At 53.1% G+C, this 19,382-nt stretch overlaps 1 protein-coding gene and 1 long non-coding RNA gene across 5 annotated transcripts in view; one reads left to right on the top strand and one right to left on the bottom strand.

Moving 5' to 3' along the window:
* Col18a1 (collagen type XVIII alpha 1 chain) overlaps nucleotides 1-6,756 on the bottom strand; it is a 57,425-nt gene extending 50,669 nt beyond the window's left edge. Inside the window, 1 exon segment of the mRNA XM_050141814.1 lies at nucleotides 6,052-6,756. Coding sequence (XP_049997771.1) covers nucleotides 6,052-6,751 — 700 coding nt within the window. The 5' untranslated portion in view covers nucleotides 6,752-6,756.
* LOC126501267 (uncharacterized) lies at nucleotides 24-15,790 on the top strand. 4 transcript variants are annotated; one of them, XR_007591629.1, is made up of 5 exons: nucleotides 24-5,072; nucleotides 6,963-7,230; nucleotides 7,435-7,522; nucleotides 9,794-14,624; nucleotides 15,313-15,790. It is a non-coding gene; the product is annotated as an uncharacterized lncRNA (long non-coding RNA). The 4 variants fall into 4 exon arrangements; XR_007591628.1 differs by lacking the exon at nucleotides 24-5,072 and adding an exon at nucleotides 5,308-5,766; XR_007591626.1 differs by lacking the exon at nucleotides 24-5,072 and adding an exon at nucleotides 5,308-5,883.
* The last annotated feature ends 3,592 nt before the right edge of the window (nucleotides 15,791-19,382 follow it).

Raw genomic sequence — 19,382 nt, 5'->3', positions numbered from 1 at the left:
TATCTTCTGCCAAAGCTGAATCACGACACACACCGTCCCCACCTGCCTGAGCTGCTGCAGTGGGACCAGGCCCTCTGGGCTGGATCCCATCTCAGCTGTCCCCATCGGGAAGCAAGTGTTGTGGTCTGAATGAAAAATGTCCCCCAAAGGCTCCTGTGTTAAGGCATGGCCCCCACATGGTGCTGCTTCTGGGAGGTGACTAGGTCATGAAGGGAGTCACTTCTTGTGGTTGGTTAACCCAGGAATGGGCGGTTAAAGATAGAGCCCGGAAGAAAGGTTTGTGTTGGTCTGTCTCTGAAGGCCACTCTGTCCCTGGTCCCTTGCTTTTACTGTTCCTAGATAGAGTGAGCAGTTTTGTTTTGCCATGCCCTTGATTGGGCCTCACCACAGACCATAAGTAATGCAGCCAGACACATACGGGCCATGAGCCAAAGCAACTCTTTCTTCCCTTAAGCTTTTAACAGGTAAACACCACGGTGACAGAAAGCCACCACCATAGGTAAGCCCTGTAGACAAAGACGCCAACACCTCGATGTTGACAGCGTGACTAAGAAAATGCAGGAGAAAGAGATGACCCACAGACTGGAAGTCTGTCAGCCAAACAGCACGGGAGGAAAGGATAAATCTCCAGAGCTGGTGCAGAATTCACACAGCTCAACATAAAAGCAAGCGACTGGACTTTAAAATGGACAAAAGACCCAGGCAGACACTTCTCCAAGAAGAACCGAGTGGTCTACACTTGCTCCAGGTCACAGGTCACCAGAGCCACAGACAAAATCCACAACAGAACACCACCACACAACTGTTAGCAAGAAGCAACAGGTGGTGGAGAGAAAGGAGGAACCCTTTCCACTGCTGCCGGGAGTGGAATCTAGGTCAGTCACCAGGGGAGACTCTCTCTCTCTCTCTCTCTCTCTCTCTCTCACTCACACACACACACACACACACACACACACACACACACACACACACACAATAGAGCCACTGTGATCTCTAGCATCCAAAGGGACTGAGGCCAGGCTGTGGAAGACACACCCATATCCCAGTTTTACTGTAGCCCTCGGTAGTCACAGCAACCATGATACAGAACCCACAGGGGTGTTCATGGACAAGAGAATGAGAAGGTGCTGTGCTCACACACAACACTGAACATGAAGGAATCCCATCCTGTGTCAACATAGAGACACCCGGTGAGCACTGTGCTAAATGAAGCAATCTGGTCACAGAACAAACACCATGTAATCTCCCAGATGGACTCTCACCACCTAAAGACGTTGAACCCAAGTGTGGCTTTCCGGCTGGTGGTGTAGAAACAGGGAGACATTAGTCCAAGGCAAAGAAGGAGCTCCAGTCTGGCAGTTGGGCAAGTTCTGCAGACCTGGTGTGTAGTGGGTGACTACAGAGGACAGTTTATACCATGTGCAGAGACTTAGAGAGGGCTGGCGTGTGGTTCAGAGACCCTGCCTGACATGTGTGAGGCCCTAGGTTCAATCCCCAGTACCACACACACACACACACACACACACACACACACACACACACACACCTGCTCAGAGAGAACAGATTTTAAATGTAACCCTTACAGGTGATGGATATGCCAAACAATTCAGTGGTCACTGTTTCATATCTGCATATAAAGTCTTTGCACTGCACACTTTAATCCTTGGATGTTCATCAGGTCCAGGAGGTTCTCCAGGCTCCTGCCCTTCTATGGCTGCAGCTCACCCGGGTCCTAAGCCTGGAGAGCCCCAAGCTGCACAGGAATCTGGGAGGAAGCGAGGTCTGTGAATAGCTCAGCTCGCACCATACACACAGTATTTATCTGCAGGTTGCCAGGAGTGAGAGATAAGCATTCAGGTATTTTTCCACGGAGGGGTCTTGTCTTCTTGGATCAAAGTTAAACAGAAACCCGAGTTAACTGAAGCGTCCTAAAGATCAGCAGCCTTTCGAAGACTCACATTTGATTAAGGAGCCAGATAAAAGCCAAGGTGAGAATAGCTGGGAGCCCATGGGGTCCTGGGTGGAAGGAGCACCCGGGGCATCTGCGAACTTTCAGAGTGATAAACCCCGCATAGCCCCCCACAACATACTCCCACCGCTTTCCAAATGCTCCACGACCTGCCAGCATGGTCCATGAAGACCAGAGGTTCAGTCACACTGGGTGATTCTTAGTTGCACCTAGTATGTCTGCAAGCCTGTTGCAAGTACAGGATTTGAACCCCCGCCCCCAGACCTTGCTTTCTCCCAAGAGCTTTTCAGGCTCCCTGGGAAATTCTACCTGTCTCTGTTGTCATTCACAGGGTAGACACGGAGGGGTGAGGGTGAGGTCAAATGCCTGGGTCCATGTAGCCCCTGACTCAAGTTCTGCATCATTCCCAGACCCCACTCAGCCAAAGGGTTTCCTGGAGGTGGCAGCGGACCCAAGAGTAGCCCTACTCATAGGCGGCTGGAGGTCAGTACTAGTGGAAGCAGGGGCGAGGACCCTGGGTGCTATACTCCTGCACATCCCTCATTCTCTCCCCACATATACCCAAAGGACAAGCTGATATACCTAGGACCCTTCCCAGGGGCCCAGCTGCATGCTGACCAGCAGATCTGGCCATGTAGAGGAGCTCCCGTGGGGTCACCCTAACTCCCAGCTATCACCTCACATACCAGCTGAATGCTGTCATGTTTCCACTGATACCCTCCTGGTCTCCCTCAGGGGTCAGAGGAAAAGACGTGGGTGTGGAGCTACAAGCTTGGCTAGACAAGCGAGCACAGAGGCCCCAGGATGCTAGACAGAGCCAGGTGTGCAAGGCGAGGTGTGTAGACGCAGACGGCCAGGCCTGCTGCACCAGGCGTATATAGGTAGGTGGTTAGGTATTTTTCCATAGAAACACCTTGTCTCTTCAGATCAAAGTTAAACAGAAACTCAAGTTAACTGACGTCAAGTGTGTAAGTCTGGGCGCATGGGGTTGCTGAAGTGTGAGTACAAGGCCAGGTGTGCAAGGCCAGGGGCTTAGAGTGAGCAGAGGGTCAGGCTACACCCACTGGCCTGGGAGGGGAATGGGGCAGGGCCCACATTATAGTGGGAAAGCCCCACCATGGATCTGGTCAGACCCTGAGGAGGAAGTGCATGCTCCCTGGTAGGAACTCATTATTCCCAATCCCCTTGCCCCCTGGTGTAGTCAAGGACTGTCCCTGCCCCAGCACCTCCCACTCTACAAGCTCACAGATGCCACTAAGGGGTTAGAGAAACACTGTGGGGGAGGGGTGAAATCTTCGTCCTTGTCTTTCTTTCTGGTGTCCTTTTCCATGCTGGGGTAGGAGTGATCAGCCTGCCACAGAAGCCCAGCAGGAGTGGGGCTCCTCTGGAGCGGAGGAGCCCGGGAAAGAGAAGCTGAGAGGCCAGAGGAGTTAAGGACTCTCCTACTCTGAACCCTGAGTTTCCATGGACGTCTCTCCCACCCACCTTGCCTGGAAAGGGGCCTTTGCTCAATGAGGCTTGGCACCCAGATGTGGCCTACAGGGATGGGGAGCATGAGTGCTGATGGACCAGTCCCCAGGACCTTGCTGGGGATGCAGCCCAAAGTGTCCAGATGTTTAGCCCCTGGCTGACCAGGCAGCCGCAGTTAAAGACATCAGTGTCTCATGAAGCTCCACTATAAGGACCTCATGTGCCAGCTCTGACCCTGCACCCCATGTGGCTGAGCCCTCACCCAAAGGAGGCGTGGCCTTCCTTCCAGCACCTAACAGGACCTATGCCTTTATAGCCTCTGGCTGCCCCTGAAACAGACACATGGCCAGGCCCTCCTAACCCTGGCTAGCAGCCCACATGATTCCCCATCATCTTGCGTGGCCCCAACAGAAGATGAGGTAGGTTGTTCTCCTGTCAAGACACATCCCCGTGGAGCTGACCGCGCAGGATGGGCTCTGCCAGCTGTGGCCAGGTGCGGGCCTCCTCCGGGAGGCGGCCCGACCCAGTCCACGTTCAGCTATTTCAAGGGTGGAATGTGTGTGGGATTCATTGTGACACCAGCCCCACCCTCTCAGGTCCAGCTGTGGCCCCTAATGAAGCCTTGAGCATCCCCTGGGCTTCTGCACAGCCCAGGTCCTTCCTGGAACGGGGCCACACATCCAGCTCCTCTGCCTGTAGCCTGTCACTCACCCTCTGAATGCATCTTCTCAGCCAGAGTCCTGTTCATCCCCTGGGAGGCGACCCCAGGGCTACAGGCTCAGATTTTACCCAGCTGTGTCACGATAAGTCCCCCACACACCTGTTCCTCCATTGCAGTTCCTCGTGTGCCTCTTTCCTGGGAATGAGTACTATCTATCTAGGGCTTGACCCTGCCCTACCTGTAGCCCCTTACTTGCTATACCAGGCTCTGAGCCAGCAACTTGCCAGGAACCATCCAAGTTCACCCTGCTGGCATCCAACAAGATGATTCCCGGCAGAGTCCCAGGGAACCCTCGTGGCTGCATGCCTACAAACCGACAGCAGACACCCCTTTGAGCCCAGCCTAGCCTCCCAGCTCCTGAGCACATTGGCTAGAGGGCAAGGCCGCTTCCCCTCCCGCAGAGGACAGATGTCATGCCCTGCAGGCTGGCCAAGGCCTCCCAATGCAAACAGTAGCTGGGGAGTCAGGAGCACAGCTTGGGAGCACTATCTAGAGGCCTGGTCCCTGAGCAGACACAAAAGGAAGCTACCTGGGACCTGGTCCATCTGTCCCTGCCCTGCCTTGATCCTGGGAATTTCTGAAGAATGGCCCCCTCCTCTTTTCTACCCATCACATAGCATTGTATGGCAGAGCTTCAGGTCTTGGCTGGGCAGAAGCACGTGGGTTGTATAGGAGGCCGGGGCCTATGGTCTCCTTGTGTGGCTGGCATTTTTCAGCCCTTTGACTAGGCTGGCTGGGGCTACAGGGAGAGCTTCAGAGAGCGTGGCTCAGAGGCTAGGAACAAGGACGGAACAGCTGGAATTCAGTAGGAGTCAAAGCTCCTCCACCACACTATTGCTTTGGTTCTCCATTTCCAGCCTGTGACCGAGTCAGCACCTGGCTAACTCTGCGAGGACTGTCTCTCTGTCTCAGGTGATGACCTGTCTGTCACTCTTGCTGCAGACATAGAACCTGTGGGCATAGCCACACCCAGACCCCAGCCTCCTCCCCTTCACAGAATCCCATACCCCAGCACCTCTCCAGTGCCATCACCAGGCTCGGTGAGGCAGGGGCGGGGATCCTATGTCAAGCTTTTCATCAGCCCTGGCTGAGCTCTTTTGACAAAGCCAAAAGGAAAGGGGGGGGGGGATGGTGGCCACTTGGTTACCTGCAGCTGGCCCAATGAACACACAGTACCCATCCTCCTGAGAAGGGAGCGAGGCACATTTGACAGGCAGCCTGCCCTCATCTAGGTGCTTCCAGCATCCATCCTCCAGGACCTCACAGAACTGACGGCAAGGTGGCAGGGCAGGTGGTGGGCCTGGGCCACACGAGGGAGCCAGCAGCAGACAGAAGAACCAGGCAAGGAAGGGATGGCAGTTTGTCTGGAGGAGGTGTCCCCATGCCTGTGCAGTGGCCTCCACCTCCTCACTGTTTTTGTGGTCTAGATGATTAGGCAGCCAGAAGTGTCCAATACCTAAGTGGCTGCAGATGGTCAAAGTGGGTGGCAGAGGCAGGCATCGGCTGGTAGGGGTCAGAGAGCCAGTTCCCAGCACTGCAGAGTCATTGGAAAGCTCAGAACCTGAAGAGGTAGCCACGTGGGAAACCCAAGCACCAGGGAGCCCAGGTAAAGCTGCTACTGGAGAGAGCTGGGCTGAGGGGTCAGAGGAAGGGACAGAAAGTAAACCGTGCACACTGAGAGAAGCCGTCACCAGGGGACCTGTCACCAGGGGAAGCAGAAGAGGTATGTGCCCGTGGATGTCAGAGTGGACATCAGAGTGTTGGTGCTGCTGGCTGGGCCTGGATGCCACAGGCAAGAGTCTGTTCCCCTCCAGATGCCGGGGCTGCCTTGGGGGCTTCTGGCTCCCCCAGGGATGAGCCCTGATTCGTGTAGGAGAGAGAAAAGCTCTACCTGGGGGTGCTGGTGGCCCTGGGGGTCTTCTCAGTGGTGCCTGGAGGCTATTCAGGGAGGGAGGTGGCTGGGTGGGCACAGCCAGGGTGCCGGCCTCAGTTGTCTGAACATCTGGAGAACTTGGAACACCTCCACTTTGCCAGAGAGTGATCTCACCCTCCTGGGGGGCGCTGGAAAACTCGGTAGAAGTGAGGAGGACCGTAGGGATCGTGGAAGCCGAGGTTTCTGTCCCAGCAGAGTTCTCGGTAGCCGTGTCCTCATCCCACAGCTGAACGAAGCTCCGGATGCCCTGGGCCACATTCAGAATCTTGGCTCCAACGCCGGCAACATTCTCCTCCTTCATGTCTGGGCTCGCGGCGGCAGAGGCCGTCGGGGGAATGGGGAGGGCAGGAGCTGTAGGGGTCCCATTCTGGCCAGCTTCCCGATCCTCCAGGGGTAGCCTGGGGTCGGCAGGAGTCGTCTGCTGATCTGTAAGGCCATCCTGGGGGACCACGTGCGTGGTGGGGCTCCCTGTGGACTGCACAGGTGAACTGATCTGGGACTTGGAGACCGGATGGTCGGTCTTGGTGGGCCACAGCCAAGCCAGAGGCCTGAGGGGATTCAAGGGATTCAGGGGATTGTTGTCAGGCCTGGCAGGCTCAGGGCAGCAGTAGAGCAGCAACAGCAGCAGCCAGAGGCGTCTGCTGGGGTCGGGAGCCATCAGAGCAGTGCAAGCCTCTGAGCTGGGGCGGCTCCTGTGGTCCTGGAGGTGGGGCCTGCCAGGTCCCCACCCTCCCCCACGCAGGCTTCCCAGTCTCACTCCTCTGCCACTTCCCTCTGGCAGAAGGGAAGGAACCCAGCCTGAGAATCAAGGTGACCCACCAACTGGTACCTTCAGATTCCATTTAACTCCTTCCTTTCTGCACCTCCAGGAGCAGCCACGGAGCTGAAAGGCAGTCAAGGGACACCCGGTGGAACTCCAGTTTATACCACTTAGAGCGGCTGAGTTTTCTGCTGAGAGTGTGGGTGTGGGTGTGGGGGGCCTGGCCAGGGTCCTTGGGGACACGGAGGCCGCGCCCCAGCTCCTACTGCCTGCATTGGAGAACACCCGGAAGTCCTGGCAGCTGGCCACCATTCTGTGATGAAATGGAGTTGGAAGAATGCTCAGCTTGCTGTTACAGCTGTTGCTTCAGAGACAGGGTGGGTGTCTGTTCCTTCCCTCACCCCCTCCCCACTCCCAGCCCCCCAGTTAACCTGCTCAAACCCTAAATCCATCAATTTAGCCATCAATTCCTGTCCCTTGGATGCCAAGAGTCCCCACTGGGGCCTTGATGGGCATATTACTTCTTTCTCTATTCTTAAATTCTCTCACGTGACCTGCCCTGTTTTCATTGGTGTCTCTAGGTCCTTGCAAGTGTTTCAGAACTAACTCTTCTCTTGGGAGTTGCTTCCAATTGACCGACTGGAGCAGCAGTTAAGCCTCAAGAAGAAGGTAAAGGAAAATGTATGGGGTTCATCCAAGGGATATGCTGTCAATGGTGGGCTTCTGCCTCCTGTCCTACTGAGTCCAGCTCTGTGTAGAGGGCATGGCATCGCTTAGTGGCCTGTGGGGACATTCTAATCACCCCAAGTCCTTCAAAGTGAGGCTGAGGAGAGAGTCCTGCCCAGAGCCTCAGTGGAGTCCAGGGGCTAAAACAGAGCTAGGGGCCAAGTTCTTGTGCCTTGGGGCGCCACCATTATCGGGCATCCCCTCAGGCCATGTTCCGGGAGAGACAGTCAGGACACTGAGGTTGCTCTAGCATAGCTCAGGTGCACACTTCTCCAGGTCAGTCCGCAGCTCTGTGCTTTGTGTGCTGAATAAACCAGGAGCTGGAGGCGGCTTGTCAATCCCGCAGTTTGCTCTGGTCCCATGAGAAGTGGGACGGGACCAGGACCGCTCACGGCATCCATGCTCCTTACTCTACTGCATTTACCTATCTTGGGTGCAGCTGGGGTACGTGTTTCATCCATTTCAATCATGATGGGAGCGAGGCAGAGAGCTGTGCCCTGCGGGGTCCTGGAAGCAGGACCATGGAATGTGGGGGCTTGTGGGGCATTCTGTCTCCTTGGCTTCATTTCTGTGGATGTTGGGTCTGATGGGATGGGCTTGGCCTCTCTAGGATGTCGTAGGTACCCCATATCTATCTGGACCCTTCCAACCAGAGCAGCACCTAGGACCTCCAGCCCAGGAAAGGTCTGCATTTATGCGAGAATATTTCTCCTTCCCATCTCTGCACCAAGTCCAAGCCAGTATGGATCCCAGCTATCCTGGGACAGCAGGGACAGCTGCTCAGGCTTCCTCCAGGCCCTCAGTGTCCCTGCAGGATGCTAAATGAGTGACTCCAAGGGATGGCATGGTGCCTGGAGCCTGTGCCCTAAGGGAGGTGGAGGGCAGTCTCAGGACCAGGAGGAGCCTGGAGGCAGGAAGTAGCCCTCAGGGAAGTCCCCTCAGTAGATGGGAAGGAACTGGACCAAAAGGAACAGGTTAGCTACAGAAGAGGAGGGGCAGGAACTCGGTCCAAGCAGATACCTGAGAATGAGAGGCCAAAACATCACCATAAAAACAGGTGCCCGACAGCCAGCAGGCAGGAAGGTGGCAAGGATCACCCTGAGATGAACACTGGAAAGTAGCCGGTGCCAAGGATGGCCACCCTTAGTCCCATACAGAAGGGCTCACCAGAGGGGACAGAGCTCAGCCACTCTCTCCCCAGCACTGGCTTCACCTCATTCATCCCTTCCCTGCCCTCGGCCTGGGGTTCCCAGCAATAATTCAAAGTGGGACCGGACCCCACTCCAGCGCTGCTTCCAGCTGTCACTCAAGAGATTCTGTGGCTTCCTTCCTCAGTTTCCCCAGTAACGAAAGAATCTAGATGGACAGAAATGTCTTTCCATCCATACTCCACGAAGCTAGCAATCCTAGAGAAGGCAGTACAAGCGTGGCCCCAGCAGAATCCCCACACCAGCCAGACACATGCTAGTGCCCTGTAAGAGCCCATTCAGCGGAGTGAAGAAATAGAGACACAGAGGCCATGGGCCTGGCTCAAGAGCCCAGAACTTTAAGAGTGAAGAAATGACACCTGGCAGCCTGGACATGAACAAAAACACACACAACCACTCTCGTGTAATGACATGCCATAGCTTGACCACAGGGTCTACATAATGTGGCTTCTCTAACCTCAGCCAGCCGCCCCTTCCTGGAACCTACTGTCTCTACACTGTCTCCAGTTACTGCCACCCTCCCCCAAGGTTGAGTGCAGTGGCAATGGTGCCCTGTGATGAAACAGCCCCAAGGCATGTCCCCAACTGTCCTCTCATCAAATGTGGGGAGTCATCGATCAATGGCTGTTTAAAGGGCAGGGCTGTTGTTTGGATCAGAATTCAGCTGCAAACAGCTGGAGACCAAGTCCCTCTCTGGCAGTCGGGCAGTCATGTGCACACATCTGTGCCCCTGCTTTCTACGTCTCCAAGTTAATCCCCCACGACGCTCACATCTGTTGTAGACGTGCCCAGTGAACAGTCTGCTTGAAAATTCCCTAATGTGATTTCATGCCTCCAAGTGTCGCTGGAAAATCCCAGGACAGAGTCCAGAACCCTTCGCCTACATGTGCGGGGAGAGGGGACTCAGCCCCACGGCAGGGAAGAGGGAAGAGGACCCTAAACTCAAGTCATGTCCTCATCCCCTGTCTCACTCAAATGGTTATTCCTCGAACCTCTTGCCTGGCAGGCTGGCTGTGCACCCAGGGACTCAGCAAGAAATTCCCAGGCAAAGCCAGGAGCCAGGAGTGGAAGCAATGAAATGGCAGCAGCTCCTATTTCAAAGGACGTGTGTAGGAGGGCAGAGGCCCTCTGGCCCTGAGTGGCCACTGTGCCCAGCACTCACTCATGCTTAGCATTCCCTGACCTTGCTGCTCATTTCAGAAACATAAAATATTCAGCAATTCCCTCACAAGCACCATGGATGGATCCATAGCTCAGGCCCAAGCTTTGGCTTCCATCAGGAGTCTTGTGCAATCCATACATATGCACATGTGCACACACCTACGGACACACATTCCCACACAGGTGTACTTACACACACACACACACACACACACACACGTACATGCCTATTCAATACACTCAAACACACATGCTCATGCTCACACAGTCACACATACACACATGCTCATAAAAACACGTGTATTCAGGGAGCCAAGGTCCGAGCCTACCAGAGGTTGTCGTCTCTGTCCCACCCAGCCCCACCCAGTCCTTTGTAAAGGGTCCCATCTGGTATCACTCTGTGTACCCACGGGAGACCAGGTCAGGGTTTCAAATGCCATATCACCCTTTTGGGAGAGAAGACAGAAACTGAGGAGCTGGGAGCAGCACCAAGCTACTTCCCTGCCACTGCCTGGTCAAGGGAGACCTCAGGCCCTTTGGAGAGGGACCGCATAGTGTCATGCAAGATGGCAGGATCTGTGAGAGGCATGAAGACTGCCTGGCCCAGATGATAGCAGCCACAAGGCCAGGGAGAGAACCCAAGCTAAAGAGAAAGAGATCCCTACACCCAAGGAAAGGTAGAGGGGGCACTGTCTAAGGTTAAGAACCTGGTGAGGAGGGGAGAGGCCCAGGCTGGAGTCCCTGCCCATCTGACTCAGGTTCATTCCCTGGCAGGTGCAGGTTGAAGGCTGAACATGGGGGCTGGGGAGGGGGGCTGTGGCCCTGGAGCAAACATCTGAGTTCTTGAGGAACTAACTCATCACAAGCTCAGTCACACTGCCCCCCCCCCCGCCCCAGGCAGCCACTGAGAGTACTGCCCATCAGCCCCCACTCCAGCTCCTAGAGAACAGGAAGAATTGATCAGAAACCTGGGGATCAACACACAGTGTCCCCCAGGAAAGCAAAGCCTCAGAAGCAGGCCTCCCGCACATTCCAGATTCCCAACCCTCGGCCTGCAGCTCCCTTTCTTCTTTCCGGAAGCTGTGAGAACAACTTTCCTAGAAGCCCACGTCCACTGGCAACCCATGACTTAAGGAAAAGCCTGAGGCCTTCTTGGACCACACCTGAGTCTGCCCTTGGGCTGGCTCTCCTGCTGTTGCCTGTCACCTTGTGAGGAAACACGCCACTTCTATCCCTAGGCACCCGTGCCTGACTTGTTTGACATAGCTCAGGTAGTCTGTCAAGCCTAACCATCCCGGAAGCCATAGCTGAGGCTCCTCTTCGCAGAGCTACTATAGTGTGGAACCTGGAAAACAAGCCATTCCACGGGACCACACTTGTTCTGACCTCTAGAGAGCCATGTTCTGTCCAGCTCGCTTATGAGGCAACCGAGCAGCCAACATAGCGCGGAGGACTTCCTGAGACAGAGGGCCTATGTGGCCTCCAGGACTGGTGCAAGCTTCCCTACAACAGCCGACAGTCAATGCTAGTCCTCCCTTGGCCCTTGGCGACTACAGTCACATGTGACTCCTCCTGCCAACAGGGCTCAAGAGTTGGTCAAAGGGGACAGTAGCAAAACTCTGGGGAACAGTCACCTCTAGCGAACCTAGAAGCACTTGGGAGGACAAATGAGTTTATCTCCGTTTCAGAATCAAGGTACCAAGATAGGAGCGGTCCCTCACCCTTGCCTGCCAAGGTCCTTGGGTGTGCCACAGCAAGTTCTTGCCATGCAAGAAGCCACTCCCTCTGCACCATCAGTGCCAGCTCTGGAATGACAGGGACACGAGGGTTCTTGGGAACTCGAGAGCTACCAAATCGGGAACCTAAAGGCACCATTTCAGCTGTGTTTCAAACCGGCAAATTCCCCCGCCAACACCAGGAGCCCAGACTGCTACTCTGCTACTTCCTACTTGCAAACCCCCTGGTCCTCCTGTGTGCCATGGGGCATCCCTCTAGCTCAGCTAAACACAGCCTCTACACTCCCAGCAAACACCAAATCTTCAATAGGACAGGGTCACTTTGCCTTGGGGACCACACCCTCCTCCCGTCACCATGGGGACAAGGGGGACAAGCACCCATCTGAAAGGAGTCATTAGCTCTGTGTGTATCATTCCTCCCAGCACTCAGTCCCTTCCAGAAGGTTCCACCCTCTCGCTGCAGCAGCAAGACGCACCCCTGCCCCAAGCAAGGGTTTGTTCTGTCTTGTTGGCCCGTCTGGTCTGGTTTGGATTCCTGAATAATGTAGTCTTTTATTTTCATTAAAAACTCCAGGACACCCACATTTGAGCAGGAACCGGCTCTTAGCAGAGTGAGCCGTTAAGAGAGAAGAGGCTGTGAGACTCAGGGTGGCTCTGGGAGACAGCTGGGAGTTCAAGGGTCAGAAGCACGTCCATCACTGCCAGGTGGGTTCTATCTTGTGCCGAAGCCACCCTCAGACTTAGCCCATAGTAATCTCTGGAGTCCATACACCTCCACGGGCCTCTCAGGGCTAGCCACTGCCTGTCCCAAAGCTGAGCAGGGAAGAACAGTGGTGGAGGAGCCAGGAAGTCGCCACAGCCCACGCTGCCTGCATTCCTCGTGGCTCTCCCCCATGTCCACCAGCCCGTGTGAACTAGACCACTCTGGTAAGATTCAAGTCTTCTGTGGACTCCTTCCTTCGGAAACAGAGGCTACACGGGGGCCTGAGAAGGTCAGTCAGCACTGGAACAGTGTCCTGGTCCCACTCACTGACCCAGTCCGACCTGGCAAGTGTCCCCAAGCCTCTGAGGGGACACTGTCATCTCCACTCTCCTCTGTGCCAGAAACAATTCATCTCCACTCTTCTCTGTGCCAGAAACAACCCCCACCATCTGAGCACAGCCATAAACTCTCTCCCGGGCACTGCACTCATGGCAAAGTTTTCCAACACAAGGATAAAGGACGGACGCTCTGGTGATGCCCCTTCAAGGCTCCTCCACTCAGAAAGGCCTCACAGACAAGCTGGAGAAGCTCCACGGGCTTCGCAGCCCGGGCTCCACACCAGTCAGGCAGTGCCTTTTCTGGTCCTTGACTGGCTATTAGAGTCCCCTGGAACTTTGCCAAAGAGTAAGAAGAGTTAGCTAGTTGGACGGTGGTGGTGGGTGCACTTCTTTAATCCCAGCACTCAGGTGGCAGAGGCTGGAGGATCTCTGTGAGTTCAAGGCCAGCCAGCCCAAGTTCCGGGACAGCCAAGACTATACAGAGAAACCCTGTCTCAGGAAAGAAGAAGGAAGAAGAAGGGAGAGAGAAAAGGAAGAAGGGAGGAGGGGAGAGGAAAGAGGAGGAGGGGGAGGAGAAAAAGACGAGGAGGAGGAGGCAGTGGCAGCTGCGGTGTGGTGGGGGTGGCAGCTAGACAATGAAAGGCCAGGTGACCAGGGCTGCACAACAAGGCTCCAGGCTCTTCCCTCCCTGGTAGCTCAGTCACCTGAGAAGCCTGCACAGCACCCACACACACACATATACCCCCACACCAAACACACAACCCAACATCCAAGGCAAAAGAGGGCACATTGCAACATCCCATGTAATTTTTAACCACCGGCCTAGAACCCTCCTTCTGTCTCCACTCAGTCCTGTAACCCTTCCCCTACCAGGCAAGAGGCCAAGTCAACCCCCACCCCACCCCACCCCCATCATCATCACCCAGGCCCTGGTAGAGCACGGGAGAGTGCAGGTGGGAAGGAGAATCTCCCAGTCCTCAACCCAGATTCTTCACTAGTGACACACCAGTGATATACTTTTGGCTCGGGATTAAAGGCCAAGCAGTGCCCAGTGCCACCCACAGGCTGAGGGTGTCTAGGAACACATAGGAAAGCTGTGTCCAATGGGGTCTCCACTAAGCCTTCTTGAGGCAGGCAGCCAGGGTAATCAGGATGATGGACAGAAGCAAAAGGGGTCAGTGAGGGGTGGAAGGGGACACACGACATGACCAGGCTTCCAGGGCTGTTCAGCCCTTTAGGTAGTCCTTTCCCCTGATCAACCATTGCAAAGACACACAGCCATCTGTCCAGCGATCTCGGCTGAAGCCGTTGAGATCGTCACACTCCCCCAGATACATGGGTATCCAAAGATGCCTGTGTCTACCAAGTCAGGGTAAGGAGGAGGCTCCCGGTTATTGTCACCAACACATGCCACCATGCAGCCATTCTAGGAGGCCAAAAACAGAAGAATTGGTGGTTCAGAGCACATAATGCTCTTCCAGAGGACCCAAGTTCATTTCACAGTACCCTCATCAGGCAGCTCAGGACTGCCTGTAACTCCCATTCCAGTGAGTCTGACGCCCTCTTCTGGCCTCCATAGGCGCTGCATGCATGCACACACAATTTTTAAAATAATAAAATATTTTAAAAGGAACATATTTAAAGCATCTATAGCACATATTGGGATGATGGGGTAATGGGAACATCTGAATATGTCCTCTTAGTTGCATGACAGACAGGTGTCACAAGCTTCTCAGGAAAGAGAATGTTCAGAGGACACAAGCAAGAGTGCTAAGGGTGCAGCTTATCACAGGAAAAAGGCCTGCAAGTGGACATACAAGGACGTGAGCCCATATGTGGACTCCCACGGCTGTGCGGAGACACAGACACAGGCATGGATATGCATACATTGGATTGTAGGTAAGTGGCAGTATCCAGAGACACATATGGCTCTCTGTGCCTGGGTTCTATTTAAACAGAAACGTACAGAGAGACATGTGTGGTTCTGTGTATGTGGATTGCATGTGTACATGTATGGGCATGTTCATGAATATATGTGTGGGCTGTGGTCGGAAAATGACCCCCAAAGGGAATGGCAGTATTAGGAGGTGTGGCCTTGTTAGAGTAGGTGTGGCCTTGTGAGGAAGAGTGTCACTGTGGGGGTGGGCTTTGATGTCTCCTATGCTCAAGCTACTCCCAGTGTTACAGACCACTTCCTGGGGTTTGCAAGATGTAGGACTCTCAGCTCCTTCTCTAGCACCATGTCTGCTTGCACACCACTGTGCTCCTCACCATGAACTAAACCTCTGAAACTGTAAGCCAGCTCCAAGGAAAGGTTTTCCTCTACAAGAGTTGCCATGGTCATGGTGTCTCTTCACAGCAATAGAAACCCTGGCAGAATGGTATAGTATATGCTATGCACAGGTGATACTTATGTGTACAGATATTCATGTACATGGATATGTGTTGGTGTGTGCACAGGGAAGCGGGAGCCTTTAAGAAATGTGGCTAAATTTCCCGGGGATCCAAAAGAATGCAGCAACTGTTTATTAGGGAAACAGGTTTCTTTCTGATCCTCTTGGGACACTCCTTCCTCTCTTCACCTCAGGGACTCAAGATGACTCAGCAGAGGTGGGAAGAGATGCATCACCCCCCAGGGCTCAAGACATTGTTCCTACAGAGCCTTCAAAACCACCAGGCAAAGTTCCAGGAGAAGTTGAGTGAGACACTGCCTTACAACTAAACTAGAGAGCTGTGGGTGGGGGCCCACGAGGGACCTAACCTCTCAGAGTTGAAATTTAATGTTCACGGCCCAAAACCGATCTGAGTGTTCCCTGATGACTGCAGACTCTAGAACCATCCACACCTGTCCCAAACACAGCCTCCAAGAACCAAGATTATTTGGCTATTCTGGGTCCCACGAGGCTCTCTCTGCACAGCTGGAATTCTGGTGAGCGTTGCACGGATCTGTAAGCAGCTGGGCTGCACTACTGATGCCTTCTCAGAAGGTCCTTGATTGCTGCTGTGTAATGTTTGTGTTGTTCAATGGATTCAAAATACACTTTACACTTTTTTTGTTAACTTTATCCCTTGCTATTTTATGAATTTTTGAAGCTATTATAAGCAGGCTTTTTCTCTTGACTTTTGAGGGCTGTCTGTTGCCAGGGTACACATGCGCTGGCTCTTGACTATGGCTCTGGTGTCCCGCAAGCTTGCAGAACTCATTAGTCCTGACTGCTTCCTGGTGGAGTCCTTGGGACTTTTTATAATTCAAGGCCCAGAATCTACAAACAGAGATGGTTTCACTTCTTGCTTCCCAATGTGGGTGTCTTTTATGTCCTTTTCTTGCCTAACTGGCCTGGCTGCTCCTTCAGGACCATGGTGAATGGTGAATAGGAGGGGTGAGAGCGGACAACCCTGCCTTGTCCTGACCTCAGAGGGAGTGTCCAGCCTTAGCTGGGCTAGTTCTCCGTGTTCCATAAATGTCATTTAATAAGTTGATGAAATTCTTTTGGTGGGGGGGTCAGGGCATGGATTTCGTCAAATGCATTTTCTGGATCTGTTGAGAAATCCATGAGATATTGTTACTCTATCAATATAATGCAATTGTATTAATTTCAAGATGTTAAGACTACCTTGCTTTGTTGGGGTAAATCCCACTTGGTCATGAGTATATAATCTTTTTGATGTGTTGCACATTTGGTTTGCTTTTTTTTTTTTAAGCGAGGGTTTCTCTTTGCAGTCTTGACTGGCCTGAAGCTTGCTCTGTAGAGCAAGCAGGCTGCCTTGAAACTCAGAGACTCACCTGCCTCTGCCTCCCAAATGATAAAATTAAAGATGTGCACCATCCATGTCTAGCCCGATCTGCTATCATTTTGTTAAATTTTTCTCTCTCCATGTTCATGTTTGTATGTTTGTAACTGTAGTTTATTCTTCTTTCTTTCTTCCTTCCTTCCTTGCTCCCTCTTTCCCTCCCTCCCTTCCTCCCTCCCTTTCTTTTCAATGTCTTTGCCTAACTTTGCTATCAGGAATAATCTTGTCTTTTCTCAAAAATGAGTCAGGGGTGGGCCAGCTGGGGCTACATGGTGAAGCCCTGTCTCTCTGGAAGTGTGGGGAGGTGGGGAGGTCCCTATTCTTACGTCTTTTGAGAGTTCGTGAAGAGCTCTGGTAGGTGGCTGGTTTTTCTTGACAGACCGTTTTCGAGTTATTCAGTCTCCCTTTCTGCTTTTGGTTTGTTGTCTCACTTCCTTTTCCTGTTGCCGGGATTAAAGACCCTAACAAGAGTAACTGCAGGGAGGAGAGACTGACTTTAGTTCACAGCTCTCGGATCCATCACATCGGAAAGCTAAGGCACCATGAAGGAGTCAGAAGCAAATGGGCACAGTATAGCCAAGTCAGAAGCATGCATGCTTGCCAGTGCTCAGCTCACCCTCTCTGGGATAGAGATACAGTCCAGGATCCCCTGCCAGAGAACGGTCCCAGCCGAAGATGGGTCTTCCCCTATTAATTAATGTAGTCAGGCAATCCCTGACAGGCACGCCCAGAGACCTCTCTCTCAGGTGATTCTAGACTCTGTCCAGTTGGGCAGTTAACACTCACACATGTCGATCAAGTGTCCATTTCTTGCAGACTTAGTTTAACAAGTTAGTATCGTTGTAGGAACACGTTCATTTCACTGATCACGTAAGTTGATTTCATCTGTGCGCAGCCCTGTGTTAGAGCAAAGCTGGGGGACCGAGATGTCTGAGTTTCAACACTTAACTGCAAAGGCACCATAGAGTTGGACAAGCAGAGGTGTACAAATCGGAACAGCAGAACCAAAAGAAACCCACTTGGTTACGGTTTGCTGCCTCTTGACGTGAGCACCAAGACTGGACAGTGGGGAAGGAGTCACCTTTGAACAGATAGTACAGTAAGGCAGGCATGTGTCAGGGACGATGCCAACCCCAGCCTCACACCATTTACCAAAGAAGACTCAAAGGTAAGAGCTAAAAGCACAAAACTCTTGGAAGAGGAGATGGGAATAAACCTTCGTGGCCTTGGATGTGGCAAATTCCTAGACATGACCACAAACAGCTTGAGCAACAAAGGAAAGAAAGGCAGACCATGCCTCAGGGCCGTGAAATGGCATCGAGAATGGAAGAAAGCCTTGCATTTGTGTGCTTGATAAGGGTTTGTAGCTGGGATATACAAAGAACTCACAACACAAGAGTAGTACGCAATTCTACTATTAGTATCAAGGAATCCAAATAAACACCATTTTCAACGGAGATAAACTACCAGTACAGTCAAAGACTCTAAACCCTCAGCCACTGAAAACGCAAGTTTTCACCACTGAGGCTTCCAGTCAAAAGGCGTGGTGGCGCACGCCTTTAATCCCAGCACTCGGGAGGCAGAGGCAGGCGGATCTCTGTGAGTTCGAGGCCAGCCTGGTCTACAAGAGCTAGTTCCAGGACAGGAACCAAAAGCTATGGAGAAACGCTGTCTCGAAAAGTCAAAAAAAAAAAAAAAAGGCAGAAAGATAGCAGAGCCGGGAAGATGGCCCAGTACAAACAGCAAACTACTCATCCACTACCGACAGGCGTGAATGTGGTTCGTTGAACAATGGAATATTATCCAGCCACATAAAGGAACGAAGCACCGGCATGTGCTATGCTATGGATGACAGATGGTTTAGACTCCCCCAGAGACACCTTGCTGAGTGAAAGGAGCCAGACGCTGTGAGTCATTCACACAGAATACCCAGGATTGGCAATACTCTGGCAGAAACCAGAAACTGATGGAGAGGAGGGGCTGGGGAAGGGGCTGAAAGCCAAACGGTTTAAGGAAACGGTTCTAAAGTTGATAGTATTACCTCGGAATGCGCCAGAAACAATGAATTATATCTCTAAATGAGTGGGTTGCAGGCTTGTGAATGACGTCAACAAAGCTGTAAAAAGCAAGAAAACACCCACATTTCCAAACCCCAAGATCCTTAATCTGAACGTATTTGATCTTTAATGAGGCCGGTGTTTCTCGAGGATTTCACGAAATGTTTCTTTCACATCTCTTCGGTCTCGTTTTCTAAGGAAGTTATTCATAATGTCCTTAAATTACAAGTTCCCTTAGTGATACAGTTAACAAGCTTTCCCAACGCAACAGCGGCCTCTGTGGCCCCCACCGCTCCTCATCCTAAAGGAGCCACATGGGCTCCCAGCGCTTGAGGCTTGCTTTAGACATAGCTGCCGGGGTCAGACCCCCCGCCCACTGTCACATAGACCCCCTACCATGACAACAGAGAGGACAGTAGCACTCTGTGCCCTTCTCCTCCTCCCATCATGTGGACATATTTTCCTTTAGCCTTCAGCAACTACACCCTGGCTGCTCTGGGTTTTTGGATGTACCACACAGTGGAGGATCTCTGTATCAACAGCCTTGGAGTGCCAGCTACGGAGAGGCCCACTGCCAAGTGCAGAAAGGTGGCTGTGAGTGACCATCAGGACGAGTATGGGAGGGGAGGAGCACAACAGCCTAGGCAGGGATGACATTTCCTTCCTAGGAGCCTTGGGGCTAAGTGATGCCAGGCCCCTGGGAGATGCACTGTGGGTTGGGCACATACCAAGGGCACTGCCCTGCTGCCCAGAATCAACTGTCCCTCTCTGTGACCTCACACAGAGAGCCTGGGCTTTCCCCCAAGCC

Source organism: Alexandromys fortis, unplaced genomic scaffold (genome assembly GCF_014885135.2).
Source record: "Alexandromys fortis isolate MF-2015 unplaced genomic scaffold, M_Fortis_MF-2015_v1.1 scaffold_9, whole genome shotgun sequence".
Taxonomy (NCBI): Eukaryota; Metazoa; Chordata; class Mammalia; order Rodentia; family Cricetidae; genus Alexandromys; species Alexandromys fortis.
The sequence above is the reverse complement of the archived record's forward strand: the minus strand, read 5'-3'. Positions and strand labels throughout refer to the sequence as shown.